Source organism: Coccomyxa subellipsoidea (genome assembly GCF_000258705.1).
Source record: "Coccomyxa subellipsoidea C-169, whole genome shotgun sequence".
Classification (NCBI taxonomy): Eukaryota; Viridiplantae; Chlorophyta; class Trebouxiophyceae; family Coccomyxaceae; genus Coccomyxa; species Coccomyxa subellipsoidea.
This window is the reverse complement of record NW_005178040.1, coordinates 2,716,642-2,743,586: the sequence shown is the minus strand read 5'-3', so window position 1 is coordinate 2,743,586 and position 26,945 is coordinate 2,716,642. Positions and strand designations below refer to the sequence as shown.

The following is a 26,945-nucleotide window of genomic DNA, read 5'->3' as shown; positions in this document are numbered from 1 at the left end:
CAAGGGATCGTTGGCTTCTCTGATGGCGGCTTTTGCGGCTCCCAGATATCTTAGGGTCAGTGCTGATGATGCCAACGTCAGCTGGAAAACGTCACCAGATCAATTTCTGGGAAGAGCTCCAATCCAGGCCGGATGCTTGTGTGCAGGGCTGGACCAACCATTCCTTGTGCTATGGCAGCCGCACACAACCACATCAGCCAATTACAGCACGAGAACCGCGATGGAGTGAAGCCCTGCGTTCAGGAAGGGCGCCACAAGGCAAGTTCAGCCCAGGGTCCCGTATTCCATCTCCAGTGACTCGTAGATGAGCAACGTCTTAGGCACATATTTTAACAAAACCACTATTTTGCGAACCTGCGGGGCAACAGTGTGACCTGACCGGCGTGCAGGTTCACCATGACGATCGGGATCACTGGCTCTCGGACAGATCCTCGGATTTTCTTCCAGTCCCGCGCAAGTCCGACGAGACCTTCGAGCCTCTGGATATGACAACCGTCTCGCTGAGGCACCCTGGGGGTCACCAGCCTGGCCGAATAGTGGAGAGCATCCACTATCTCCTCTGCAACGGCGGCAGCTCCGGCGAGTCAGCTCTGAGACCGTGGTCGTGCGAGCTGCCCAGGCGGCCATACTCCCTGCATTCGGAGTGCACGTCACTGCTACCCATCCCGAGCAGACGGAGCCTGGGCAGCGTTCGCAGTCAGGAACCTCTGCCCCAGCATCCCTGCGGGCAGAGCACACCTTCCTTAGCCCAGCAGGCCAGCAGGCAAAGCTTCGGCTGCATGTCTCTGCCCTGCCCGCCGAGCCCCCCAGATGCGCTGCCTGTGCCACGTCTATCCTGGAGGAACCTCGTTGGCTGTGGCAGTTCCGCGCGTGTATATAGGGGTACGCCCTCTTCACCCCCAAAACTGTTCTATGATCCACTCATTTTCCAGAGCTGTGCAGTGCAGTACAAGCCTCAAACACACCCTGAGATTTGCATTTCTTTGTCATGGGGTGAGAGTTACAGTCTGAAGGTAATCTCTGAGGTCTGTGACTCCAGGCGTGTTCAACGGCAAAGAGGTCGCTGTCAAAGTTCTGGTGAGCGGAGGAAGTGAGGCAACCTTCACAGGGGATCTTTTCGAGTCGCTCGTCTCTGCAAACATGCACCACCCCAACGTGGTAAGCGCTCTTCACAACCCACTGATTCAGACTTGCCCATTCTCAGTGTGCACTTATCCCAATGCCGCATTTGTCATGCAAGTGTAGTCATGCTGCAGACATGAAAGACAATCACACCATGCAAGTGTGTACTTGTCGGGCTGGGGTAGTGAGCATAGCCTGCAGGAAAACTGCGGGGCATTACTAAATGATACTGTGCATCATAGTAATCTCCATTACTGAGTAAACAGTCTGTCCGTCAGAACTTTGTGTTTGTGAGATGAAGTGAGTATTTCTGTGCAGGTGGGAACCTACGAGGTGCTGACAGTGGAGCAGCCATCAGCGCCTCTTGAGGCGTCCCACAGCATCTGCAGACACAGCAGCAGAAGTGACATGGCCAAGGAAAGGCATGCGCCCCTGGGACCGCTTTCCCCCTTGAGGGAAGCTCCCGAGCTGGACAGCCTGATCAGCTTCTATGAGAGGCAGCGAGTCAGCAATCAGTTACCGCAGGAGCCTGTTCTGGCGGCATGCAACCCCCTCTGCCCTGCTGGCACCAGCGCCTTTGCAGCCAATTGCGGCGCGCTTGCAGCCGCCGAGGATAACACGAGCGAGTCTAATGATGGTGAAAGGCATGGCAGCCAACCTGTACTAGGGAACGAGGTGTGCAAACCCGTTTGTCTCATCAGTGTGCCTACAAAACCCCCTCTTCAAGCGTCTGTAGAGCTTTAACCTGGGATCACAAGTGCCATCCCATGCATTCCTGGCTGAATTTGTAGCCGCCCAACAAACCATATCGAGTTCCCGGGGCATCATCCTTTCAAATGGCCGGAATATGAGCATGCACTGTCCAAGCAAGGCGTTCCCTGCTGTTTGCTCTGTCTGAGAGCAAGTGATGACTGTTCGCAGCCGCGAGGCATGCTGGGCCCGGACGGTATTTTCAAGGCCTCTCGCGCGTCATCCACCCCGCTGCCGCTGTCGCCGTTCGACGCGGCCGTCTCCCAGGCTAATATTGAGCCGAGCAGCGGCGGTGACAGCGGCGGCGGCTGCGGCGGCTCCGCGGCCGCACACGCGCTCATCAGCATGCAGCGGCACTCGGCCGACGGCGGGGTGCGGCCAACGGCGGCTCAACCCTTGAATAATACACTGCATCATAGTATCCTCCAATACTGAGTACACATTCTGTCTGTCAGAACTTTGTGTTTGTGAGATGAAGTGAGTATTTCTGTGCAGGTGGGAAACTACGAGGTGCTGACAGTGGAGCAGCCATCAGCGCCTCTTGAGGCGTCCCACAGCATCCACAGACACAGCAGCAGAAGTGACGTGGCGAAGGAAAGGCATGCGCGCCCGGGACCGCTTTCCCCCTTGAGGGAAGCTCCCGAGCTGGACAGCCTGATCAGCTTCTACGAGAGGCAGCGAGTCAGCGATCGGTCACCGCAGGAGCCTGTTCTGGCGGCATGCAAACCCCTCTGCCCTGCTGGCACCAGCGCCTTTGCAGCAGCCAATTGCGGCGCGCTTGCAGCCGCCAAAAACAGGAGCGAGTCTAATGATGGTGACAGGCATGGCAGCCGACCTGTACTAGGGAACGAGGTGTGCAAACCTGTTTGTCTCAACAGTGTGCCTACAAAATCCCCCTTTTGCAAGCGTCTCTAGAGCTTTGACCTGGGATCACATGCCTTCCACTCTGACCTGCCATCCCATGCATTCCTGGCTGATTTGTAGCCGGCCCAACATATCCATATTGAGTTCCCGGGGCATTATCCTTTCAAATGGCCGGAATATGAGCATGCACTGTCCAAGCAAGGCGTTCCCTGCTATTTGCTCTATCTGAGAGCAAGTGATGACTGTTTGCAGCCGCGAGGCATGCTGGGCCCGGACGGTGTTTTCAGGGCCTTGCGCGCGTCATCCACCCCGCTGCCGCTGTCGCCGTTCGACGCGGCCGTCTCCCGGGCCGAGGTTGAGCCGGGCCGCGGCGGCAACAGCGGCAGCGGCTGCGGCGGCTCCGCGGCAGCACACGCGCTGGTCAGCATGCAGCGGCGCTCCTTCGACGGCGCGGCGCGGCCTACGGCGGCCGAGCGCGGCTTCTGCGCGGACGGCCCCGGCAGCGTCGGCGGCTCATCGACCGGTGCGCTTGAAATTTTCCATCCTAGTTTTCAAAGGACCTAGTTCCCTGTGGTCTGGCAAAACAACAACAACACGAGTTCCTATTGCACATGTTGTGTTTTTTACTCCGTGCCAAGACGTCCGGTGACGGCCAGAGCGCGGCCGGCTGCCGATCGTCCGGTGCGCTTGGCCTTTTTCTGTCTTGTGTGCCGATAGCGTGCCAATGCAGGCGTAAGGACAAATTTGCTTGCTGCATCTGTCACCTGGGATGTCTACAGAATGGGAAGGTCAACTTGTTAGCAGGAATTTGACTTAGTGAGGAAAGTTGCCATACTGCCAGAGGGCATGAATGCTGACAGGAACGTCGCTTGGAATGTACAGAACAAGATTTCGGAAGCATCCAGAATAGTCAAGGTTGAGGTCTTTACAACTGTATGCCGGAGGCTGCTGTGCTGGTGCAGGGCCGAGCTCCAGCTGGTCAAGGAGCAGCAGTGCAGGGCCGAGCTCCAGCTGGTCAAGGAGCAGCAGCAGCTGCAGCGGTGGGACTGACGGGGGGTCCCACCTCAGCGCAAGGTCCCCCCTCCCGGACCTCCCGCAGCCGCAGCCGCCGCGGTCGTCGCAGGTCAGTCAGTCTGGCTACTGCAGTGCTCAATTTGAAACCCGCACCTCCGGCGGTGTGGGAATTTGTAAAGCAACTTCTAGGGGTCTTTCGGACTCCAAACTACTCATGCTCCATTGAATTGAGCTTGTCCAAAGCTTTCCGAATCTGGTGTTGAAATTATCATAGGGTATCACATTCAGGAGATAGGGTCTTATTTATCCCACCTTTTTGGCCCAGATTACTTTTTGCGGGTTTTTGAAATATTAATAAAGTACGTCACTGAGTTTTCATGCTTCTGCAGGTACTAATTGTGATGGAGCTGGCAGACCAACGTTCCCTCCATCATGCAATCGCCAAGGGCCGCCTTGCTGATAATATGGTGAGCACCCCATTTTTCAACCTGCGCCTTGTGCGCATGTCCTTATGTTCCTGGGCCTCTGGTTGTCTTCAAGATGTGGTAGAAGCCCGCACATGTCAGGCGGCACTCCCGTCCTTAGAGATACTGTTATGGTTATTGTGAGACGCTATTCCTGCCAGGAGGCAAGGTGCGTTTGCAGACAAGCTGCATGGGAAGGCTGTCATAACTCCTACCTCTTGACAAATTGCCAGATCCATGCGTGACCCTATCAATCGTGGGCACGGTGCTCAGTATATGTACCGCCCCCCGCCAGCCTGTCCTTTCGAAAACGGACACCTAGAATGTGTGTGCGAAGGGGCGCATGGTGCAGTTTGCTCGATAAATTTTCAAGCAGCCGACAACCTGCCATTTGATTTAATTGAATTGCAGGATTACCGAAACATTGCTTTATGGGTGTGTGCGCAGGAGGCTATTCTGCTGTGCGCTATGGATGTGGCGGCGGGCATGGGCTACCTCCATTCCATGGGAGTGATTCACGCAGATCTCAAGCCCGCCAATGTGCTGCTCATGAGCACGCCCGTCACTGCTGAAGACCCCCGCGGCTTCACCTGCAAGGTGGGCTCTCAGGAAGATGTGTCATCCATTGCCTGGTCAATGAGATTGTGGCGCCTGGTGAGAAGAACTTATTGGCTTTGGAGAAGTCGCTGATGTAACAAGCATAGTCTTGTAGGTTCCCAAAAGCATGCCTTTGCCTGTGCGGCAAGACCGGGAGCAAACTGACTCGCAGCATAACAGAGAGGTCATAGATCAACGTCTCGTTCAAGTCTTCACTACTGCTCTGCTGCACTGCCAAAGGGCATTGCTGCTTTGCAGCCAGATCCACCATGAATGTGCATCTGATGAGTCACACCGCAGGTGATCATTACAAGCACGTAGGCACGTGCGCTGATCTGAGTGGGATGATTTTCGCAGATCGCCGATTTTGGGCTGGCGCGCTTGCTGGTGTCAGGCAGCAGCCATGCGGACACCGACAAGCTCGGTGAGAGTAGAAACCTCATGTGCACCAAGGGCAACCCTATGAGACATTAAGATGCAACGCATATCCCAATCCACTTCTTGGGAGTCCAGTCAGCTGCTTGTCCCTTGAACTGTTCGGGAGTTGCAGATGCAGTCACATGCTCTTTGGTTGCAGCACTCACCAGAAAGTCTCCTTCACTCTAATATGTGCCACTTCCCAGCTGTCCACTCAGCTGCTTTGCCTTCAAGCGATTGGGCCTTGCAAATGTAGACACATGCTCTTCACTTGTGCAAGCAGCCCCTGCCAACAAGCTGCCACCGCTAACAGCAGCCAACAGCCCCAATTCTGCTGACGAAGTGCTTACTCAGCATGTGTTGACTCACCGCTCACCTAATGATCCAGGCTCGCTGCCGTACTTGGCCCCGGAGGTGCTGCAGCGGGGCGAGGTGGCCAAACCGGCCGATGTCTACAGCTTCGCTGTGCTGCTCCTGGAATTGTGGTGCGGCCGCGTTGCGTACGCCGGCGAGAACGCGCACGGGGTGAGCCACAACTCTTGATCTACCCCAGATCCACCCTGAATCGATTGTCCGCCTGAGCATCAATGTGCCCCTGCCCCTGCTGCTCTGTGGGCAGTCCCTAGGCCGTTGTAGAAGTTTTCTTCGCTTGCAGACACAAGAAAGGTTTAAATATTGCTGTTCAATGTGTGTGTTTTTGCTTGCTCTTTTTCAATGTGACATCTTTTGAGTGCATGTTCAAGAGCAGTGCCTCCGAAGTCGATGCTGCCGTGAGGGGTCATCAATCCGTCAGGGTTTATGTTGAGGTTTAGGGTTGTACTGACGTGCTGCCGGCACATGCGCGCAGGTGCTGTACAGCGCGTTCTGCGGCCGCCGGCCGCGCGTCCCGGCCGACACGCCGGCCGCGTACCGCGCGCTGCTGCAGTCCTGCTGGGCCGTTGATCCGCAGGCGCGGCCGAGCTTTGAAGCCGCGCACGCTGAGCTGGCGTCCCTGATGGCGGCCGCCAGATCAGGCCATGGTGACGTTTGCCCAAATTAGGCATGTCGTTGAATCGGCATGTGACAATGCGTTAGCTTCTACCCACATCAGGCGATGCGCTGAATAGCGGGCAGAAACGCGTGCCGAAATGCAAGAAAAATAATGCAGCGCGCCAATTCGGCAGGCATAATTGTGCATGCGAGCGTTGTTGCCAAATAAGGTGAAGTGCTATATTTCCAAATGAGGTGGTGCTGATGTGGCAGCGGACATGGGCCAGATCAAGCGGAAGCCGAAATGCAAAAGAAAACAGCGCACCAATCCGGCGGTCGCAAATGTGCAAGCTGGCGCCAGATCAGGCGAGGGGTCCGTCTCAGGCGGCGTGCGCAATTTTTTTGGTCAATCTAACATGGCCTGCCCGAACATGAGCTCACGGCTGATTTCTTTGGCCGGCGACCATGCATGGAGCGCAGCCGCTATTTACAAGACTCTTGAGACAGCTTCGCAGCGCTCTCGCTCTCAGAGCAGCTTGGCACGCTTTGAAATCCGATTCTTGAATTGTAGAGGGCCAGAGGCAGAACAAGAGACACCTCTTTTCACGTGGTGGGCCCCAGTTCAGTCAGCCCAAGTTTATTATCGTTTCAATGCCCATTGTACAGCCAGGTTGGTTTCTCCTTGTGTTCAGTGAGGAAGCCCTCAAACATGCGAGTCTGAGGATCAGTCAGCTATGTTGAGCCCCTGCGGCCAGTCACCCTAATTTCAGATTCTTGCCCCATACTTGGGCTATCAGCCCCGCTTGCCTTTGAAAAGTCAAATGCGGGAATTTATTTGGGTGATTTGCCCTATCTATGGTGTGTGCTTTTACCTGCATGCTGGAATGAATTGAAGACAGTTGCCGCCAAATGCAATCTAGCAATTTGCGCGTAACGTAGCAAACTCAGAGGCTGTACAGCACTTATGTAGGACGGTGGCAATAGGGAGTGTATCCTGCACTTGCGTTTCACCTGCGCAGTATCAAACATTTTTCCCAGGGTGACTTACCTGGTGGTACATATTGATGGCAGAATGGAGTACATAAGAAATCTGAAGTATCAGTGAGCCCGCTGTAACCTGGCAGGCTGGGAGCTAGCTGCTGCAACTGATGTGGCAAGCAAGCATCCATGCTGCCTTGTTTATTGAATGAGGCTATAATGCTGCGTTGGGATATTTGCAGTGATCAGTACAAGAGGCGTGCCCTGTTTCCATGCGATGTATAGGCATGCATATAGGCATGCATGGTTCAAGAGTCAGGCAGCCCTTGTGTCATTGATTGCCTCTCTCCAATGTGGCCTCAGTGTTTACAGGACTAGGATGTAAATAAGTTCTGAAAATCAATAGGGGTAATTGAAGAACACTGTTCTCAACGTTGCTCTTTAATGACCCCTTAATATATGACTTGGCATGTGCTGTGTCTAACGGTCATTAACGGTCAAATTTTGCTAGATTTTTTATTATGGCACCGATTTCCATGACAAGCCAAAGCCAGGTACCAAGGCTTGGTCACAGCCAACCTTATAACCTTCAATTCTTGGACTTGTATGACACACTGAATAACAATCAATTCATGCATGAGGAGACACAGTCCATACTAACCCTAAAGAAATTCCCTTGGCCCCTAAAATCAACTCACCCATGCGATACAATGCAACGGGACAGCTGGACAATCTTTTGCAGCTTCATATGATGCATTCCCAATTCTCAGTCTTTGAGGATGAAAATGCCTGCATTGCACGCAACGTAGTAAACATGTGTCATTGTTTTGTGCACTCTGCGTAGTCTTGATCAGGAGCTCAAGCTCTTGAAGGGGTACGCACCCGGGGCACAATGCTTCCGCTATAAGACAGCATAGGAATGTGAAATAAACCCAGGCAATCAGAAGCACATCAAATGCAAAACCATAGTAACCATCCGTGACTTCATTACTTCATTATCCTTGCCAGATGGCACCAGGGTGTTTCTGGCAATCGAATATACCATCCCTGCGCACTGTACAGGTGCCAGCCACTATCATTGATCAAATTTCTCAGCACAGCACTGCGCTTGGAAACAAACTCCGTCTAAAACCCCTTTTCGCAATTTTGAATCCTCGATTTCGTCCCCTTTCATCGTGTCCTTCAAACATACATCGCCCAGTATTGTGTCATCCCACCCGGCATAGGCTCTCCGCTCCACGTCAGCCCTCGTGGCCCCCAGAAATGATGCTTGGCCTTGGTGATGTTCCCAATTCTCCTTACTTTGCCATGATTTCGAGAAAACAAGCCATGAACTCCACGTCAGACATGCTGGTTGCCTAAGAAGTGGTGCTGAGGTGGCGGCGGGGGGTTATGTTGGCCAAGCAGGAAACTTGAGAAGGCGCAGTCGCAATGGCACCACACGCTGCGGATGCTGCGCAAAGCATAGCGCGCCCCCAGAGCCGCCAAGCACAGCGCCACGAAGATGCAGCCCAGCATGAAGATGGGGAACATGAAGAGCGCCTGCGCAGCAATGGCGATGTCATCACCCTCTCGATTGATTGTTGACGAGGGTTGATTTGGGGCCACTCGCTGTTTCAAGGCTCCAATCAGCCAGGCGGCTAAATTGCCCCCTTGAGCCAACCACAACAAACGCCGCTCTTACTCACTGCTGGAAGCACCATGTCCCAGATTGTGTCATGCATGCCAAAAGCCCATGGATGTTGTGCATCAGCGGCTGCTTGAAGAAGGGTAGTTCATTTGCACTCCCCGCTCTTCAACAAGATGCCACTGCAAGCACAATATGTTGCTGGTGCATGAGAGCGTATAAATATGCAGAAAAACAGCCAAGGAGCAAATGGTGCCTTGCGGTGGAATAATAGCTTCCTCACTCCCGTCCTTGAAGGGTGACAAGCGTAACTCCTGCTCACAAATGTCGGCTCATGCCGGGGGGAAAAGCAATGAAGAAACCTAAAAAATTCAGCCGGGGGGCCGCGCACCATGAAGAATAGCAGGAGGACGCCAAAGTAGGCGAGGAAGAAGGAGACAACGCCAGTGGAGACGAGCGCCGTCATCGGCCAGGACGGCTCCGGAAACACCGCCACCCGCAGCCGCCGCTGCCCGGGCGCCACTGAAGCCAGCAGCAGCGCGTCCGCCACGTTCATGACCCGGTTCATCCTGTCCTGCTCTGTGCGCACACAGCAGAAAGGAAATGGTCAGACTCGCTTGGCTAGTTAGATTTGCGGCAAAATGAAGCCCAACCAAGATCCAGCAAAATGATAGTGGGCCGCCACTTTCATGAAGCGGTTTTCTTGTCCCGTTCTAAGCGCGCACACAACAAAAAGGAAATGCTTAGACTTGCTTGGCTAGTAGATTTGCAGCCGGCAAAATGAAGCCCCACCAAGATCCAGCACAATGATAGTGGGCCGCCACGTTCTTAAAACGGTTATCCTGTCCTGCTCTGCGCGCGCACACAGCAGCAAGGGGAGGATGAGTGATTTTGACTTTGCAGCTGGCACAAAATAGGCCTGCAGACATCCACACCACGTCCGCCATTTCCATTAACGGGTACATCCTGTTCTGCTCTGCACAACACAGAGCAGCAAGGAAGGGTGAGGTTGTGTGGGCTTCACAAATGCGCCAAGCAATGCTCCATAATAGGCCGTGCTGCACGCTGTTGCTTTCCTGAGCTAGCAAGGTGACCAGGAGCGTTGGTGAGACAGGCACCACAGCTCATGCCAAGACATATTGTCTAAAGCTTGAGCACAATCCAATCTTGGCTGCAAAGTCTGAAAGCCCATCATGATCCAACCCTCTGGCTCGGTGCAGGCACTTCATGACAGTGATGACAGTGAGTAACCAGCCAACCAGCTTGGCCCTCTGTGAATGGTTTGCACCATCAGACAAGCACAAAACACACTTGTCCGAGAGGACTGCACCGCTCCCATCTAAGTGTGCTCGGGGCACTGCGGGCATGTGATCTGGACGCGTCAGAGAAGCAAGCCCACACCTGGCAGCCACAATTTTAATTTGCGGTGGCGTGACAGCAGCCGCCAGATGCCGATGGATGTGGCGGGGCAGCCCTCGACAGCAAAGATTGCCAGATCGGGCATCGCCCGGCTGAGCTGGCACAGGCCAGCATTAGTCATCGGGCAGTAACGCACGTCCAGGTCAGCCAGCTTAGTCAGCGGCGCCAGCGCGGCCGCCGCCTCATCATCGATCGCGCACCTGCCGGCACATGGCATGGGTTTCTCAGTCTCTTGCTTGTCTAACATCATTATATTCAGAGTGTCTCAAGCGCCTGAATGCAAAGCAGCCCTGCCGAGGTCTCTGCACACTGAATCATGGCACCAGGAATTACAATTTTTTCAAGGAGCAACAAGAATGATCAGCAGGAGATGGATCCCACCCTAAGTATGCCTAGGCCCGGAATTTTATACAAACAAGAGAACTTGAGATGCTCGACACAGCCTGTGGGATGCAAGCAGACCAATTTGCCCTCGCTGGAAGGCACGTTGATGGGCAGCACATGCATGCATGCAAGAAAGGCGCACCAGGCAAGGCCGAGGCTGGTGAGGGCAGTCAGGCTGCCGAGCTGCTGCACATGCTCGTTGGACAGCTGCGTGCGCTGCAGGCACAGGCTGCGCAGATTTGTGAGCGATGCCAAAAAGTCCACGCCTCCTGTCGGGCCCAGGGGCAGCCCTGCGCACCAGAAAAAAATCCTTCTTTGAATGTTGAACGCTTGATGAGGTGTGCCACACCAGTAGGTTCCTGGGCAACCCCCATGCCAGAGACCCATGAGCTGAAAGTGAGGTTGTCATTGGCTCAAATTTATTGGCAGGATCTGGTGCCTGCATGACTGCAACATTTGCAGAGGCCTGGACCAGTACATGACAAAGCACCGCATTACGTTCTTATGCCGCTGCTGCAGCTTACAGTCAACTGCCGTTTTGGATGACAAACCAACTTGACTTTGAAGGCACTATAAAGAGTAGGGTCAGAAGGGAACCCCACCTGACAGGTCGAGGCAGGTGAGAGCGGTGGCGTCTGCCAGGAAGGCGAGGCCCTCAGCAGTCACCTCAGAGTGGCCCGCCAGATTCAGCGAGCGCAGGTTAGTCAGCGCTGACAGCGCGGCGACGCCCGCGTTAGTAATGTCCTCGTCGCGGCGGTGGCTCGGCGAGCAAAAGTCCAGGTGAGTCAGCCCTGCAGGACATGCTTCAATTTCAATAAGGGGAAGTACCTATGGGACTTGATAGCATTCAAAGTCCACACCATGCGTTGTAGCTGGAGAATGCCCCACAATCATTGGGATTTTGACTGGAGTGCAGGTCCTGGCAGAGCTGAGACTATGCCGACTGGAATGGGACTCAATGCAGGCCACAATCTCTGCAAGACACCGTTGCATGCTCCTTGCATAAGGCTGCAACGACTGCATCCTGAGAAACTTTCCTATGGATTAAGTCCACCGGCTTCAGGACTGCGGATTATAAAACTGGCCGCACCTGTGAGAGACGAGAGGTGGTGTAGGCCGGTGTCAGTCACGCGGAAGGCATCGGGGATGTGCAGCGACTGCAGCTTAGTCAGCGCGCCAGCGCAGCGCAACACGCCATTTGTTACGCCCACCTGACGCACACACCAATGACTCCTGCCTTATAAGGGTGAAAGAAACTACATTGCATGTAGCATACGCTGTGCAAAGCGGCCCTGAGAATTGGACATAGGCAGTTTGGCGCATTTGGTGCTTCTGCGGTGGCAGGCAGCATGCAGTTCAAGAACGGGTTGTGCGATGACAGAGGGGTTAAACAGGATACAAGACACAAAGGGCTGGTGACAGAGCGGTTGAATCACCTTGACGAGTCTGAGCTGGCGCAGGTCCGTCAGCGCGGACAGATTAGTCAGCCCGGGCAGCAGCAGGTGCAGGTGCTCCGTCAGCGACAGCTCCTGTGGAGTTTGAATTCAAATTTTGTTTCAATTTGATGTCAGATCTGATGCTTCTGCAAGCTACACTTAAGAGAAGACACGACCCAAGCGATATCTGCATGAAGCACGGAAGCGCAAGATTGCAGAAGCGGATGGAATGTGCCTCTCAAACAGCCTTAAACAGGGACTCTCAACTGATAGGTCGTTCAAGAGGCCCCCGCCTTATAGCATCTAGTCAGGAACACCGTGAAATAAATGCTTCTAAATGCACTAGTGCGCATGCATTGAAGCTTTTCTACAAGCAAAGAAGGCACCACTGCCACACCTGGAGGCTGCGCAGCTCAGAGAGGCAGTGCATGGGCGGCAGTTTGGCAGTGGCACTGTCGTTGCGCATGCGCAGGGAGGAGAGCTTAGTCAGGCTCTTGAGGAAGGCATCGCCCTCTGCCGGGTATGCGCCCACCACGTTGGCCATCTCCAGCTGGCGCAGCCCCTGCATGCGTATGCGCTTAGTCAGTCATTAGTCCATCTTGTTTGACTCACCCAGAATTCATCTCATGAGGTCTGCTGCCAGTGACATTCCTTTGCTGTGCGCAAGTTGGTTCCCCGGTGCAGCTGATTCGAGTATAACTGTGAGTATCGTTACACCTCTGCCAATCGTGAGGCTTAGGTACGTCAAGCAACACCTGTTGTGCGCTTTCCGATCTTCCAGCTTGTTGCACTGGTCATATGTCGTGACAATCGATACCAAGGTTGATTGCGAAAGAGTAAGCCAATGACAGCAAGCAGAAAAAAGTGAGTTACCTGCAGGGAGGATAATTTTGAGATGAGGGTGCGGCCGTCAAAGGCAACGGCGTTGAACTGCAGGTGCTGCAGCCGGGACAGTCCCCCCAGCAGCACTGCATCCCTCTCCGTGATGAGGAATCTGCGCAGCCGCAGGTCCGTCACCTGCGCACGAAATAAATCATTCTCGCCACTGTGGCCCAGCCGACACCTCACAGGCAGCTTGTGCCTTGAAAGAGCCTGCACGGGGTTGCTTTCCCAACACTGCAGGGACAATTCTCCCGATGAGGTATCTGTAGCTTGCTCCTGCTCTCAGCACCTTCACAGGAGGCTTTCAGGCAAATGATAAAACCTGCTTCTATCATAATCATTTGAAATACCATCACCACTGAGCTGCGACGGAGCAAAGACCTGACATTTTAAATGGAGGTTTACTTCTTAGACAGCCAGCTGTATCCTCGGACAAAATCTGGCAGAGCACTGGACACTGAACTGTCTTGCACTCAACCAGGATGCTTCAATTTAGAGCCCCCTCGAGGGGAGGGCGCACCCGGGGGAAGAAGCAGCGCACGCCCTCGAAGCAGCACAGCTTGGGGCGCGGTGTCAGCTGTGTGAGGCCGCAGCGCACGGCCGTGTGCCATGCTTTGCATGTCAGATGCATCGCGCGCGCCTCCCCCGGCCCGGCCGCCTTCACCACCGCCACTAAGATATCGTGCGGCATGTGCTCCCAGCCGTCCTGCATGCGTGCGCATGTGCCGTCACATGCCTGCGATTGCGTTGCTCCATGCGGAAGTGTGCAGGCATCACGCGTTGTACAATTCTGGGGCTATGGGATGACCAGCACGCTTGACGATGCCATGCAACACAAGGATACAAGGATGGCTGCAGGGATGCTAACGCGCGCATGCTTCATGTGGGCTCTACTGCTGTTCGCGTGGTCAAAAAACTCTTGGGCTTTGAGCTGACCGGCCTGCGTGATGCGACTATGTAACAGAAGGAGGCTAACAGATCGGTGCTAGCTGCATGGGCCTTGACTAAGACTGAGATGGACAGCACCCAGTGGAACAGCCTGGGATGCCCTGCAGCCAGCAGCCACGATGATGCTGCCAGTCATGAATCTCACACTTTTATTTGGTGCTGGAGCGCCACAGGGGCCCACTGGTGTCTCTGATCACCGTGAGTCAAGACTAAATTCTCCGCTGGTTGGGGAAACCCTGACGCCTTTTTGACCAGTGAAAGGACCAGCAGTGACGTGTGATACACTATTGCAGTGTACACACTAGGAATTGAGATCCATACCCTCCCAAGGACAGAGCATGGGAGATAAACCCTAGCAACGCCGTTTTGCTGGTGAGCTCACGACACTGTGAGCTTACAGCCCAGATTGAGTATTTTTGATGACTATGAGGATGAACAAACAGCACACATAGATCGGGATCAGCTAATTTCTCAACGTCTACGTACCACGATGTCGGCGCTAGGTTTGGAGCCGAAGCAGCCCAACAGCCGCATACCCCGCAGGGCTGAGACCTTTGGCACGTCCTGTAGACTCAAATCATCCTTACAGGCTGCCTCAAGTTGCGTTATCGGGGCCGGCGCTTTCCCCTGGTATCGAAAGGTGTTGGCGCCAATACACCTAGGGTCGACCCAGAAAGCCTCTTCACTGACGTCGCTAAAGCCGTTCATGATCCTGTATTTCCAAATTCCGCGCTGTCGCCTAGAGATTCATCGTTGGCCTGCATTCCTTTGAATGTCAAAGAAGGTGAGTGCGTGCGTTTTCATTGCCCAGATCCTTCCAGCAGATTGCGACGACCCAGGCAATGGATTGCGTCCTTGTACGCTCCAAGAGCGATACACTAATGTGGAAGATCTATGCTGCCCAAGTCTTTTAGAAACAAAGGAGGAAAGTCTTTCAGGTCAACACATTTCTTTGCTTCGTTCTTGATCAGCCCCACGTGGGGCCGGTGCGTCATCTCGTCTCGGACCAAAATATCACTCCCGTGACGTATGTGCGTCGAAGCGCCGACCGATCTCCTGATGCAGAATGCTCAGCTTGGCTGCTCAATAGGAACAGATGCATGTGCATGCCGTTGGCCTACAAGCTTCATGTTCAGCTCTTGAGATCATGCATGCAACACGTCTCATGTTGATCAAGGCAGCGTTGTGCTTTCTACTATATATTCCTGCCAGGATCCGGAGAGCCTCACGCATTCATGCATGCATCTGTAGAGTACGGTTGCCCTAGTTTCAGATAGGCAACCCAAATGGAGAGCTCCTAATACAATTACTTGAGCACTGCTGCACGCTGCCGGGAACTCCTGGCAGGAGTTCCTGGCAAAGGAAGCAGGTGAAGCAGTCCTACAACCAGAGCATAAAATAGCCTCCATAAAACCGCATGCGCAGCGGTCGTGTCACCAATATATAACTCCACACCAGGCTTTCACACCAGTGAACAAGACATAACAGCTGTAGCCGAGCCAATGTTGCTGTGCCAAGTGCAACAGGATCCTTAATCGAGTGCATTTGTTTCTATGATAATCTAGACTTTTGAGTCTAGAAAGATCCCAGGACTCCAAAGTCGCAACGATGCCCGCAGTCTAAGGCGCTATTGTACAAGCAGAGTTTCAATTGCAACAACTCTGCTGTAGTTCAACTGAGCGGCAATCCCGCAGTCAAATAGTGACCAACCTCACTTTCGTCTGTTGATGATGATACAGCGGCTCTCCGAACAGCACATGCCAAAATTTCACTTGCTGCATACAAGTGGATTGCACCTGATACACCTCGCCAACAAAACCTCGTTTCTTGCCAACCATGCAAATTTCACCAATCCCATTGCAGCAACATTGGCACAAGAAGACCTCTCCCTGCTTCTTGGGTCATGCCCCAAGGATCCTTGTTTGGCCAGAACATAGGCCGTAATGCACTGCAGAGCAAAGCTGCCCCAGACTGGCAGTTCTCACACATTCCCCAGTGTTTCTCATAGCCTCCGATCCGGCGGCGGCGGCAGCGGCGGCGCAGCCGGCAGAGAAGAAGCATCACAGCTCCAGCCCTCATCCAGGTCCATGAGCAGAGCAGGGCCCCGGCCGGAGGGGGATCGGGCGGCGGCGGCGCCCGGCTGAGCAGCTGAGTTCGGAGCCTGCCCGGCGGGCGATTGCATCGCGCCCCTTGCCGGACGGCTGGAGTGCCTGGGCGGCGATGGCGTCCGGCAGTTGGGGCGCGGCGAGGTCCTCCTCCTGGGAGGGCTGAAAACCTGCGCCAAGATAGGCAGTGTGATTAGAGATCAAGATTACTACATCTCATGCTGCCATGTCATGAGCCAGCGGTGGATGCAAGCTGCCATGAGTCCGGTTGTAGACCAAATGCGTGTCTAGCATGAAAGCACATAGGTGCAAGGGCTGCTTCGGCGCACCTTGGCCGGATTGTACCAGCAATCCGATGACCAATGACCCACTTTCTTGCAGTGGTTGCATGGATCATTTTTGGACCTCTGCACTCTGGTACTTCCAGGCCCCATTGGCGACCTGCAGAACAGGTATGGTCACTACACCATTGCAGGAATGCATCAGAGCTGATGTCTTCAGAGTCTTGGCGTAAAGGTGCGTGTAGGTCGGGGCTTTGGTGCCGCAGATGCTGGGGAGCTGCAGAAAGGAGTCTTGGGAACAGCCCACATGCTCGAGATAGGCACTGCTCTGTTGCCCAGTTCGAACACACACAGCGTCAAGAGCTATTTGCGGCAAGTTTGGCTAGCACGGGAAGCACCTGTGCCGAGTATTGCCACGGCGTGGCGGCGAAGCCCGCAGCAGCCGTCGATGCCCTTCGCTGCGGCTGCGGCTGCGGTCGCGGCTCCGGCCGCGGCTGCGGCGCATCCCCCGGCGCAGCTCGGCCTCGGCCTCCGCCCGGCCGGGGGAGCGGCGGCGGCTGCCGCCGCGGGGCATGGGCACCGGCCGGCGCCGATTGTCACGGTCTGGCCCGAGCCGATTCGGCTCTGCGCTGCGGTCGTCCCACTGCTTGCGGTGGCCGGCCTCCCTCTCCCGGACCCCGCGGCTGTAATCACGTGGCGGTGCCGAGCTGCCTTCGAGGCAGCTCGGGCCCCCAGCGCCGGACTCCGCCGGCGAGGGAGCCATCCCTGTGCGTCGAAAAAGCGCTCTGTCTGCCTCTGCAGCCCGCCGTTCAGTCCCCGCTCCGGTGGAAGCCGGCTCGGCAGCTGCCGGGTTGGCGGGCGGCAGCTTCTCGGCGGCTTCCACGGACAACGTCTCGCGCTCCGATGACGGCGGCTGCCGCGGCCCATCGCTGGCGGCAGCTGACTCCTGGGGCCGAGGCCTTCCCTCTTTGGGCTGCTCTGGCACGGCCTTGGAGGCGCTCGGCTCTTCCCTTACCTGCTGTGACGCACCCTTAGCGGCTGAACTAGGGATGCCAGGCATCATCCTCGAGAGCATGGCCTTTATGTCCCGCATGTCCTGCACCTGTACAGGACAAAAATAGACAATAATTACCAACAACCAGGACTTGAAGCCACGTACACTCACTAAAAAGTGTCAGATGTCAGCTTCATCCTTACAGCTTGGCAGTATTTTTGGGCCAGAATAAGGCTCTGCATCAGCTACCCCTCAGCGAGCCTGACATTGCGAGATAGAATCACATTTAACAACTTGCAATGTGGTTGGAAGGTCCCTCCAGCGAATAAGAAGACTGTGACTAATGCTGGTGTTCGCACCAAGTTCATTGGCAGTGAGGGTGCAGCTCCATCTGCTGGCATTCTTTGGAGAGCGGCCTCGGCAAGAGGCAGCCTTAGATGACTCTCAGAAGTGCCAGTCCTTCCGTCGCCTGGCAACATCAAGACAAGCTATTTCAGGGCTGCTGCTCAGGAAGGAACACATTTGATGTCCGAGCATGTAGAACTCATCACGGCCGAAAAGGTACCCAACAGAGCACAATGACGAGCTCATAACAAGCACATGCATTGCATGTGTGGAAGGACAGACTTGATCCCTGTAGACAGAGCAGAGATGATTCACCTGGTGTCCTCTCTGACTGCGTGACAGCCGCAGGCACAGGAGCACCTTCGGGTGACAGCTCTGGCGGCAGAGAGTCATCGAGGGGAATGAAGTCATCCATGCCGCCATTGGAAGCAGACCGCAGGATGTCCTCTCCCATCAATCTGAATATACTGGGCTCTTGTCCTGATGCTTGACAAGGGTCCCTCCCAGAGCGATGCGGCTGTGTCACGCTGGGCGCAGAAAGAAGCCGCTCTAGTTTGGCGGCAGGTTCCTGTCGTCCTGGTTTCCGCTCGGACGACGGCTGCGTGGAGGCAGCTGCCGGCACGGCGGCCCGTGCCGTGCTGACGTGCGCGGCCGCCACCGGCGCGCTGTTCTGCGACTGCAGCCGCGGCAGCGGGGAGGGCGATTGCCCGATGAGCTTCTCCAATTCGGCGGCATCTTCGGCCCTCTTCTGCGCGGCTTCGTCGCTCTCGGCGACTAGTGCGGCAGCCGGCGCGGCGGGCGGCGGGGCCGCGGATTCACGCATCATTGTCATTAGAGGATCGCGGTCCTCGTGCGGGACGGCTACAGCGGTGGCGGCGGCGGCAGCCGCTGCCTGCGCCAGCCGCGGATCCCGGGACAGGCGCGGCGGCGGGCCGAAACCGACCGGCGGGCCGTTGCTGTTTGGCGCTTCCGGCCGCGGCTGCGGCGCCGGAATCGGCACCGGCACGGCCGCTGCCGCGGCCGCCGCCTGCGGCAGCGGCAATTGCAGGTGCAGGCGCGCGTGCTGTTCGCGCAGGTTGCGGCCCTGCACGGCTGCGCGGTGGTGCTGCGCTGCCAGCACGGCGCTACCGCCGCCAACGCTGCCGGCCTCCAGATCGCGGCAGTGCGTCTCGAGCAAGGCGTTGCGGTGCGCCAGATCCTCAGCCTGAAGCTCGAAGGATTTGCCCACGGCGGACAGGCGCTCAATCTCCGCCTTGGACTTCAGCTGCGTGTCCTTCAGCTGTGCCTTGACGGCCTCCAGAGCCTTCTCCGCTGCTATGGTCTTCCCCTTGTACTTGGCCACTCTCTCTTGCAGCGTTTTCCCTTCTGCCCTGCTTCGCTCCACTTCCTTCTTTAGCGAGTCCACTTCCTGAGCAAGACATAAAATAATTATGAGCCGCACACCTCTGAAGTTGATCTCGCATTGGAGGAAGGCACAATCAACACGCCCAGACCATTGTCAGGCACAAATTTTATGGAGGAAAAGCCTGCCGGCGAGCAACAGAGGTCTCACATGAGCGGACGAGGCAATACTTTTGGGAGCAGACCCATCAACAAAGCATGACAAGCAGACAAAGCATCCTCAGCCCCATCTCACCCACAGATATGTCAACTGGGGTGTCCCTGAGATCTATATGCTGAGTAAAACAGTTTGATCAAGCAAGGCCTTTCATTCCTACCAGGTGCTTTCATACTCAGCAGGGTCAAAGCTGGCACGTTAGGGTGCAGTGGGTGGCATATATAGAAAGGTCAAGAGCACACCCGTCTCGCCTCGCTCAGCTGGGTCTGCAGGCTGCGGTTGGCGTTGTCTGCCGCCTCGCAATCACGGGTCAGGCGTTTCACCTTGAGTTCAAGGTGGCTGCACTTGCGCGAGACTTCGTCCAGCTGCTTCTTCAGCTGCCATGCGTCGTTGCCCTCCAGCTCCTCAATTCGCAGCGCCTGCACATTGGCCATTAAAGCAGACTATAAGAGCATTCCTTAGAAACGCCTCCATACATTGATCAATAGAGCAGACTGTCACGGATTCTTTGCAATGCCTTCACACTGCTCATTAGAAAAAAAGTTCTTGAAACTTCACAGGCACTGCCGCTGCTGTCGCCCTTAGACTCAGATGTTGCCAAAGATCGATGCAAACAGGTGCCTTCCGTAACCTTGAAGGCACGGCTCCTCACAAATTTCACTATGATCTTGACAGCGGCATGACGCCCCTCTATGATCCATGTGACTATTGTTTTTCTGCAGAGTAGGTACTTTAGCAGGTGTTCATTCATTTCACAGACTTCCAGGATGATGGGTTACAGGAAAGAAAGTCTTAAGTCCAGCTCTCTCACCTGGGTGCCAACGCGGTCCTCCCTGTCTTTGGCGGCGGCCTGAGCAACCTCCAACTGATGCCGCAGCCCCTGAGCCGCCTCCTCGGCAGCCGCCTATGGACACGTTTGAACTTGAATTTGCATTTTTAAAATCAGAACAAATTTCAGAATAGAATGCTTGAATCTATAAATTACAACATTGAATTTTGTGCTCTGCTTTTGCAGGGTGCTCGATTAATTGCCCCTTGAGATCTTGAAACAAAACAGCCGCCCTTGCTATCTGCAGGAGAGGAGCATTGCAGCGCACAGTGTCTGTGAGATGAGCTCCTTTGATTGAATGGTCTTGCCAAGATATCAGAAGGACACAGCTGCGTTTTTGACCGCATGTAAGGAGCAATGGGCTTGGTGTTGCACACCATGGCTTTCTTTGCTGAGTTAGCTGCAATATCGTGGTCCACTTTCTCCTTCAGCAGCTTGGCGATCAGGGCATCCTTGTCGGATGAGCCAGCCTCGAGCTCCTTCACTTGTTTCCTGAGAGCCTGCATGCACACCAGGGGAGACACAGTCTCAAAGACAGCAAGTTGCACCCAGCATGGAATTTTCTTTGGGGTGTGTGCCATCCTCTGGACCCCTCTTCTCCTCTAACTCTGCATTCGGCAAAGGCATCAGAAGGGCAGCTGGGCTCTTTTGACAGCTGAACAATGGCTTGCAGGTGGCAGCACTCATGCGCAAACATGCACAAACCGGTCTTTCTTTTTGACACAGAGAAGAAAAATTTTGGGGTCTCTCGAACTAAGCAGATACGGGAGACACTTGCAATTTAAAGACAACGTCGCCATGGCTTACAGGGCAATTGAAAACAGAGTTGAGAAGAAACAAGCTATTGCTGCTTGTTTGTGGAAGGAACAACGCACCACCAGAGACCTGGCCCTCTTCGCCTCGCTCTCCATGAAGCGCCTGAAGGGCTGTACACAAGCCACAAAGGTGTTGTGATGCTGGTCAACAATATAAAAATGGACGCAAGGGGCGGGAAGGGCACAGTCACATTTGGACAGCAACGCAGGATGCAGGAAGGGCGGCAGGCCAAGATCCTCACATCCCCATAGCCAAGCAGCGTTTCTGGATTGATTGTTTTATTATTACAGGTCGGCAAACCCAAAGCCAAAGGCCATAGGGCATACACGCTGTGCCGCAGCCACATCTGCGGGGCCTACAAAAGTCTGCAGCCTAGTGTCCTTACGCATCTGATCGCATCTCAAAGACCAGCCCTCATGCACTCCCTGTATTGGAGACACACCCCTGATATACGATACCCCTGGCCTGCCAGCAACGTAACACCCCTTGGATGACATCGAGGGCATCTTGCAGGACAGCCCAGAGATAGAATACAAAAACAGGGGTGGAGAGAAGGGCAGGCCAGGACGCTCAAATCCCCACAGTCGAGCAGTATCTCCTTGCCAGCGGGGTCGTCCAGGGCGGCGAACATGAAGATGTGGGGCCGCAGCGTTGCAAGACATGTCTGCATTCAAATTTGAAAAAGAGAGGGTGAGGGCAGGCCAGGACGCTCACATCCCCATAGTCAAGCAGCATCTCCTCGCCCGCAGGGACGTCCGCAGCGGCAAAGAAGAAGATGTGGGGCCGCAGAGTGGCACGATCCATAACTTCCACCATCATGCAGGAGCAGGGAACGGCCCCCGGCATGCCTACGTAGTCATTGATGAAGCGCAGCAGGTTGCCTCCCCGCGCGGGGTCCATGACAATTTCCTTGCCGTCCGACCAGAACCCTGTTCAGGCAACGTGTCACCATCAGCATTCGCGCCTAATCAGGGCAGGTGTGCCTGTCGGCATGCGCGCCCATTAAGGCACCTCGGCCACGTCAGCAGACGTGCCTGATCTGGCCATTATGAGTGACCGTCATCACCATATTCGACTGCCATTCGACTTCCATGCCCGAGTTGAAGCATGCAAACAATTGCTACAGGACGCCGAGTGGTGTCTAGGCCTGTTGGACATACTGCATTAGAATGCAGGCTATGAAAGCAGCGCAACTGCCACAGGAGTTTGAAAAGTCGTGCATCGCTTTTCAAAGGAGTGCAAGGCCGCGTTCCGTAAGTGCTGCAGAGTTGAGAGCGTGCGCGCGCACCGGTTACGTGCTTGTCATGGGAGTGGGAGAAGTCCTTGAGCTTGTCAGCCTTGAGGCCTCCAAAGCCGATGGGGCACTCCAATGACTCAACCTCCACAGCCTTCCCCGTCTTCACCACCCCGCAGTATTCCCCCAGTAGCTCATTCTTTTGCAGAGCCTGCACAGAACCACCCACAGCACAATATCAGCATCCTACCCGTTGCATCCGCGTATCCAAGTAATGAACCTCACACCCGTTCAGCACTGCTATTGATCTTGGATTCCAAGAACCCTGCTCAAGGGCACAAGTATTGGAAGAGCAGGCCTCGGAAAGATCACCAGGCATGCATGCCAAAATGCTCAAGAAGTACAAGAATCAGAAGGGCATTGGGAAGGAACCATGCATGCATGCCAAATGGCTCAACACGTGCAAGCATTGACACAGACACCTTTAACATGAATGGAAAGCTTCTAAACAGAAGAGAGCGATGCTGACCCTCTTGGCCCTGACGCCCCTCTCCTCACTGCGAATGTCCATCCACCCGAGAGTCTCTGCCTGCAGCTTCTTGGCAGGGTGGTCGGGGTCTGTGATCACAAACACTTCCAGCCGATCCTGCGAGCCATGAGATTCCTTGGCGCTCAATAGTGAGCCTTGCTAGACTACACAACTCCGCCCCTTGAGCAGCCGCTCTGCCATTAGTAAGGATAGGATTTGCCAAGGTGATAGGACTTGCGAAATGAGGGTGGCAAGCCTTGTGGCCTGCCCTGTGGTGACTTTGAGGACGGAGCACAACAGACAATCACGGAGCAGAAGGAACCTCTTGCGAAAAAAAACACTCTGCTGTTTGATACTCATATGGAGCATATGTGTACCATGCATGCAATGTCAAGCACGCTCAGATTCGCAAGCAGGTGGAAGAATGCAACTCTTACATTCATGTGCTGCCGCCGATTGTCTCTGTCAAGCGCCATGTACTGCCGGATATCCTCCACAGCTTTGGTGCGCGCCTCTTCATCTGCATGCAAAAGAAGGATGACGACGCGCTCAGGAAATTGCCATGCACTCAACAAACAGAACTTGCTAGCAATCACTTTGCACGGCAACGATGCTTGTGAGATTGCATCATCAACCATGAGAATCAACGCTTGACAATGACGGCTCACAAAGACATTGAGGCTTACAAATGGATGTGTTGGCAGGTTTCTAAACACCAAACTCCTGTGTATTGACAGGCTCTATGAAAAGCATTGAATTTTCACCCTCGCAGCATTCACACCCCTGCAGCACCCTTAGAACACCGCAGCAATGAGTGATACAATGAGTGATTTGGGCTCCCATTCAGGTATGTGAATGGGCTCATGCAGCAGCCTTGGGAGTTGTGCAAATGGTTCTGGAAGAGTTTGTTTTCACATCACAATCGATATCATTGTGACAGTTGCACGAACTGTCTCATTTCCTCCTTCTAAACCTTTGCCAAAGCTCCCTCTGTTCCCCTAACCTTTCTGCACCAGAGTTTTGGTACGGGCAGAGAGGAATGTCTCACCAGTGAAATTGTCTAGAGACATGGGGAGAATCTGGATGCTATTGTCAGATGGCGGCTGCGCTGTGTTCCTGGCAGCGTGCATCATGCGCCACACCTCCTTGGAGTATATCTGCTCCACCAACTCGCTGCGCAGGCAAACCAACATCAATGTTTTGAACGGTGAATCATAAGCCTGACCGCTTGCGGGCATTATTGCCTGCAATCTGTCAAAGTCAAAAGGGTGCAGGCAGTAGCAGTCTTGAGCTTCAGGATGCGAACTACTCCACACTCTGCTAGAATTACACGCTACATAGCAGATCCATGAAACAGTGATGGAGAATGATGGTAGGCAAGGCGATGCACTACACAATGCGACAAATCATCGCGTTAAGCATTCCTAGTTGTCAAGCCAAAATTGATACTCCTACTGCTCATACTGGCAGCTGAGTATCAAGGAAAGTGCATGACACCGGGGGTTCAGGTGCGCACTCGTCCGACCCAAGGTCATCTCCCGCAAGAAGCGGTTTGGGCAAGGAAGTCTTCCGTCTGCCCGAGGCAGGCTCAGCCACATGCGCGTTATCCACCCCTGACGGCAGGGACTTCTGCCGCTTGCTGGCCGGCTGCTTCCTGTCGTCCGATTTTCCGCCGCCGCCGCCGCTGCCAATTGTTGACAATGCCGGGTCTGCTGGCGCGGCCGGCGCTGCTCTCTTCTGCCCACTGGACTCCGCCGGCGACGGCTTGCCGGCCCGCTTTCCCCGGCCACCTGGTCAGTAGCGAGTCATCATTTTGATGACTCATCAAAGTGATGTTTCATCTTACAATTCCGCATGTTTCGTTCCCTTCGGGGCATCTTGATGAATATGCCACCCTTAGGACATCCATCGCTTGTGAATGTGGGGGAAAGCCCTGCAGGAACCGTTTTATAAATGAGGTTTGAGAAAGTGGAGGTTTAGTCTGGGCGCTACACTGCGTGTTCCTGAGCATAGGACGTGCCTCTGCCAACTGGGCTGCCGCGGCCGCCGAGGCTGCCAAGGCGGCCGCCGCGCGACGCGCCAACGCCGCCGCCGGTCGAGCGCCGTCTCTTGGCCGGGGTCTCCTCGCCCGACGCCGGGACTGCTTCCGTTGCAGCAGGCGCAGAAGCATTGCTGGGCGAGGCGGCCGGCTGCGCAGCTGCTTCGCTGCCCAGAGATCCGTTGGGCAGCTGCCTGCCGGGCTGCCCAGCAGAAGCCAGTCCAGGAGGCGTTCCCTTTGAGCCCAGCCTGGCCGCGCTTGAATCTGCCGTGCCGGCATCCGCCGCGGCATCCCCGAGGCTCCGAGCAGCCACTCCATTCCCCTGCGCGCATGCTATGCCTCGGTCTATGGGTTGCTATTGCATGCTGAGAATCAAAGAAAAGACGAGTGCCAGGAAGTACTCATCAGAGGGAATTAATCAACGCACCAGGGCCTTGACAGGAGAGACCCGCGGAGAGGTAACAGAAGGAGCTGGCTCTACAACAGGCTGTCTGGTGGACACCTCTGGCGCACCATCCTCCGTTTTGACTGTAGACTCCTGCAAAAACAACACCATGCAGCTGGTGGCTTTAACCTAAGAAGACCGAAAACATGCATTCATCTTCAGAAGAAGCGCTTCACACCCGCTTGTCTATTTCCCAGCTGCACAAAGCTACTTATTGTACCTCACCACAGCAATACTTGCATAACAACCCATTACATCAAGGAAACCCTTGGGGTGCTGTGGTGAAGTGCATGTTGCTGAGGGCGCGCACCGGTCCTCTATTCAGAGACGACTCGCAAGGGCTGCCACCACCGGTGCGCAGGGAGGAACACCCCCGCTGCAGGCCGGGACGCCGATCCGGCAGGCCTCCTCGCAGGCCAGATGGCGTGCTCAAATTCGGCTGCTCCGCCATGGAGGCTGTGGGTGAACCACCCTCCCTCGGCGCCGGCTGCTCCGCAGCTGTGTGCTGCTGATCGGATGGCCCCAGTGCAGCGTCGCCATGCAGCTGAGCCAGATCTGCCTCCCCGTTTGTAATCTTTGACTGCCACAAAAACGCCATGGCCGTTACCAGAGGCGAGATCTGCCGCTTCCTGCCTGCTGCTTCCTGCCTGCCGCTGCCTGCCCCCGCTTGGCCCGGGGACGAATGCGCGTCAGCCGCCGGCTCTGCAGTGCTCATCGAATCCTGTCTGGCCTGTGCGAGGGGGAACGCGCTGCCTGTCGTGGGCTCAGCCGCGGTCGGCGAGAGCCGCCACCGGTCGGACGGCAGCCGCGTGGCAGCTGCCGGCACCGGCCCCGCCGCATTTTCCGCCGGAGCCGAGTGTGCCACGAGGCCGCTGCTGAGCTGCGGAAACTGGGTAGATGAGTGGGGCTTGGCTGCGCTGGCGGTGCCTCCCGATGCGCAGGGCACACCCATCAAATTGTCGCCGGGGAGCGCGCATCTGCCGCTGTGCTCTGCCGGCAGCCCGTCGTGGAGGGCCGCTTGGCTCACACCGACGCTGTCTGGTGGGCCGGCTGCCTGCTGGAACCGGAAAAAGTCCGGCGGTCGCAGTACACTGGCAGCGTCTGCCGCGCCAGAGCCGGCCGCCGATGGTTGCAGGCGCTGCGTCACTTCTTGGTCAATGCTGGCGGTCGCTGCAGGGCATACTGCCGCGGCTGGTGCCGCAGCTGCTGAGTCGGCTGCTGACGGCGGCAAATTCTCAGCCTCCTCCGTGGTGCTCATCGATTTGTTGTCGCTGGCTGTGGAGTCTGCATCGAGCTCCACTACCTCGGTGCTGCTGGGCTCCTCCTGAGCCTCCTCGGACGTGAGGTCTATTTGGATCGCTGCTGTGGTTTCCTCCCGGCATTGCCGTATGGTGACACGTCGCGGAGGAGGAGGAGGACCACAAGCAGTGAAACGAGCCAATTTCATTCTGCGGGCCATGCCCTTCTGCGGCTAGTGTCAGCTAGTTGCGACGTCACCTCATAAGTGAGCCAACTCCATCGGTTCACCTGTCCAGGGAGTGAAAGTATGCTTACAGATCATTTTGGGTGAAGAGGCAAATCAATATCACTGCCCCTTCCATTGAGGGAACATAAACACTTGCTTACCACAGGCAACTTCTGTATGGACCACTCTTAACATTGCTGCCTGTGCTGACAAAAGGGGAGAATAGCTGCTTACGGATGCACAAAGGATGGATTAGATCCATTATCTCCGTACCGCTAGTCAAACACCGCCCAAAGTCCTAGATCGTTGTTAGTATAAGATGATCCCCATCTGGGTGCGTCATCCCATTCTTAGGTTTCCTGCTGGAAAATTCCGTGATATCAATTGAAAAAGATCCATTCTTCCGCCTTGTTAATTGCTTCACCCTGACATGCT

General features: G+C 55.3%; 4 protein-coding genes across 4 annotated transcripts; 2 read left to right on the top strand and 2 right to left on the bottom strand.

The window, feature by feature from the left end:
• Positions 1-396: 396 nt before the first annotated feature.
• COCSUDRAFT_46522 (hypothetical protein) lies at positions 397-6,267 on the top strand (the record flags this gene model as incomplete). The annotated part of the gene is made up of 12 exons (XM_005650661.1): positions 397-457; positions 1,040-1,158; positions 1,441-1,797; positions 2,044-2,244; positions 2,368-2,724; positions 2,989-3,259; positions 3,699-3,859; positions 4,140-4,217; positions 4,662-4,811; positions 5,169-5,235; positions 5,617-5,753; positions 6,076-6,267. The coding sequence occupies 12 exons, from the start codon at positions 397-399 to the stop codon at positions 6,265-6,267; spliced, it is 2,151 nt and encodes a 716-aa protein (XP_005650718.1).
• On the top strand, positions 6,240-8,426 carry COCSUDRAFT_32507 (hypothetical protein). The gene has a single exon (XM_005650660.1). It carries the CDS (start codon positions 6,476-6,478, stop codon positions 6,890-6,892), a length of 417 nt encoding a protein of 138 aa, XP_005650717.1. The 5' UTR covers positions 6,240-6,475; the 3' UTR covers positions 6,893-8,426.
• A 90-nt stretch (positions 8,427-8,516) lies between these two features.
• Positions 8,517-14,579, bottom strand: COCSUDRAFT_61161 (RNI-like protein; the record flags this gene model as incomplete). The annotated part of the gene is made up of 12 exons (XM_005650659.1): positions 8,517-8,717; positions 9,194-9,381; positions 10,204-10,421; positions 10,748-10,895; positions 11,208-11,396; positions 11,696-11,816; positions 12,042-12,134; positions 12,439-12,603; positions 12,915-13,058; positions 13,444-13,629; positions 13,860-13,972; positions 14,354-14,579. The coding sequence occupies 12 exons, from the start codon at positions 14,577-14,579 to the stop codon at positions 8,517-8,519; spliced, it is 1,992 nt and encodes a 663-aa protein (XP_005650716.1).
• A 1,294-nt stretch (positions 14,580-15,873) lies between these two features.
• Positions 15,874-26,492, bottom strand: COCSUDRAFT_61160 (hypothetical protein; the record flags this gene model as incomplete). Its single annotated transcript, XM_005650658.1, has 18 exons — positions 15,874-16,146; positions 16,306-16,417; positions 16,656-17,359; positions 17,611-17,720; positions 17,912-19,004; positions 19,397-19,573; positions 19,966-20,058; positions 20,361-20,483; positions 20,859-20,909; positions 21,514-21,728; positions 22,088-22,244; positions 22,563-22,679; positions 23,000-23,082; positions 23,611-23,735; positions 24,079-24,338; positions 24,593-24,922; positions 25,028-25,138; positions 25,356-26,492. The coding sequence occupies 18 exons, from the start codon at positions 26,490-26,492 to the stop codon at positions 15,874-15,876; spliced, it is 5,271 nt and encodes a 1,756-aa protein (XP_005650715.1).
• Between the last annotated feature and the right edge of the window lie 453 nt (positions 26,493-26,945).

Coding starts and splice junctions, on each gene's coding strand:
- COCSUDRAFT_32507 (XM_005650660.1), top strand. CDS start 6,476: ATGGGCCAGATCAAGCGGAAGCCGAAATGCAAAAGAAAACAGCGCACC.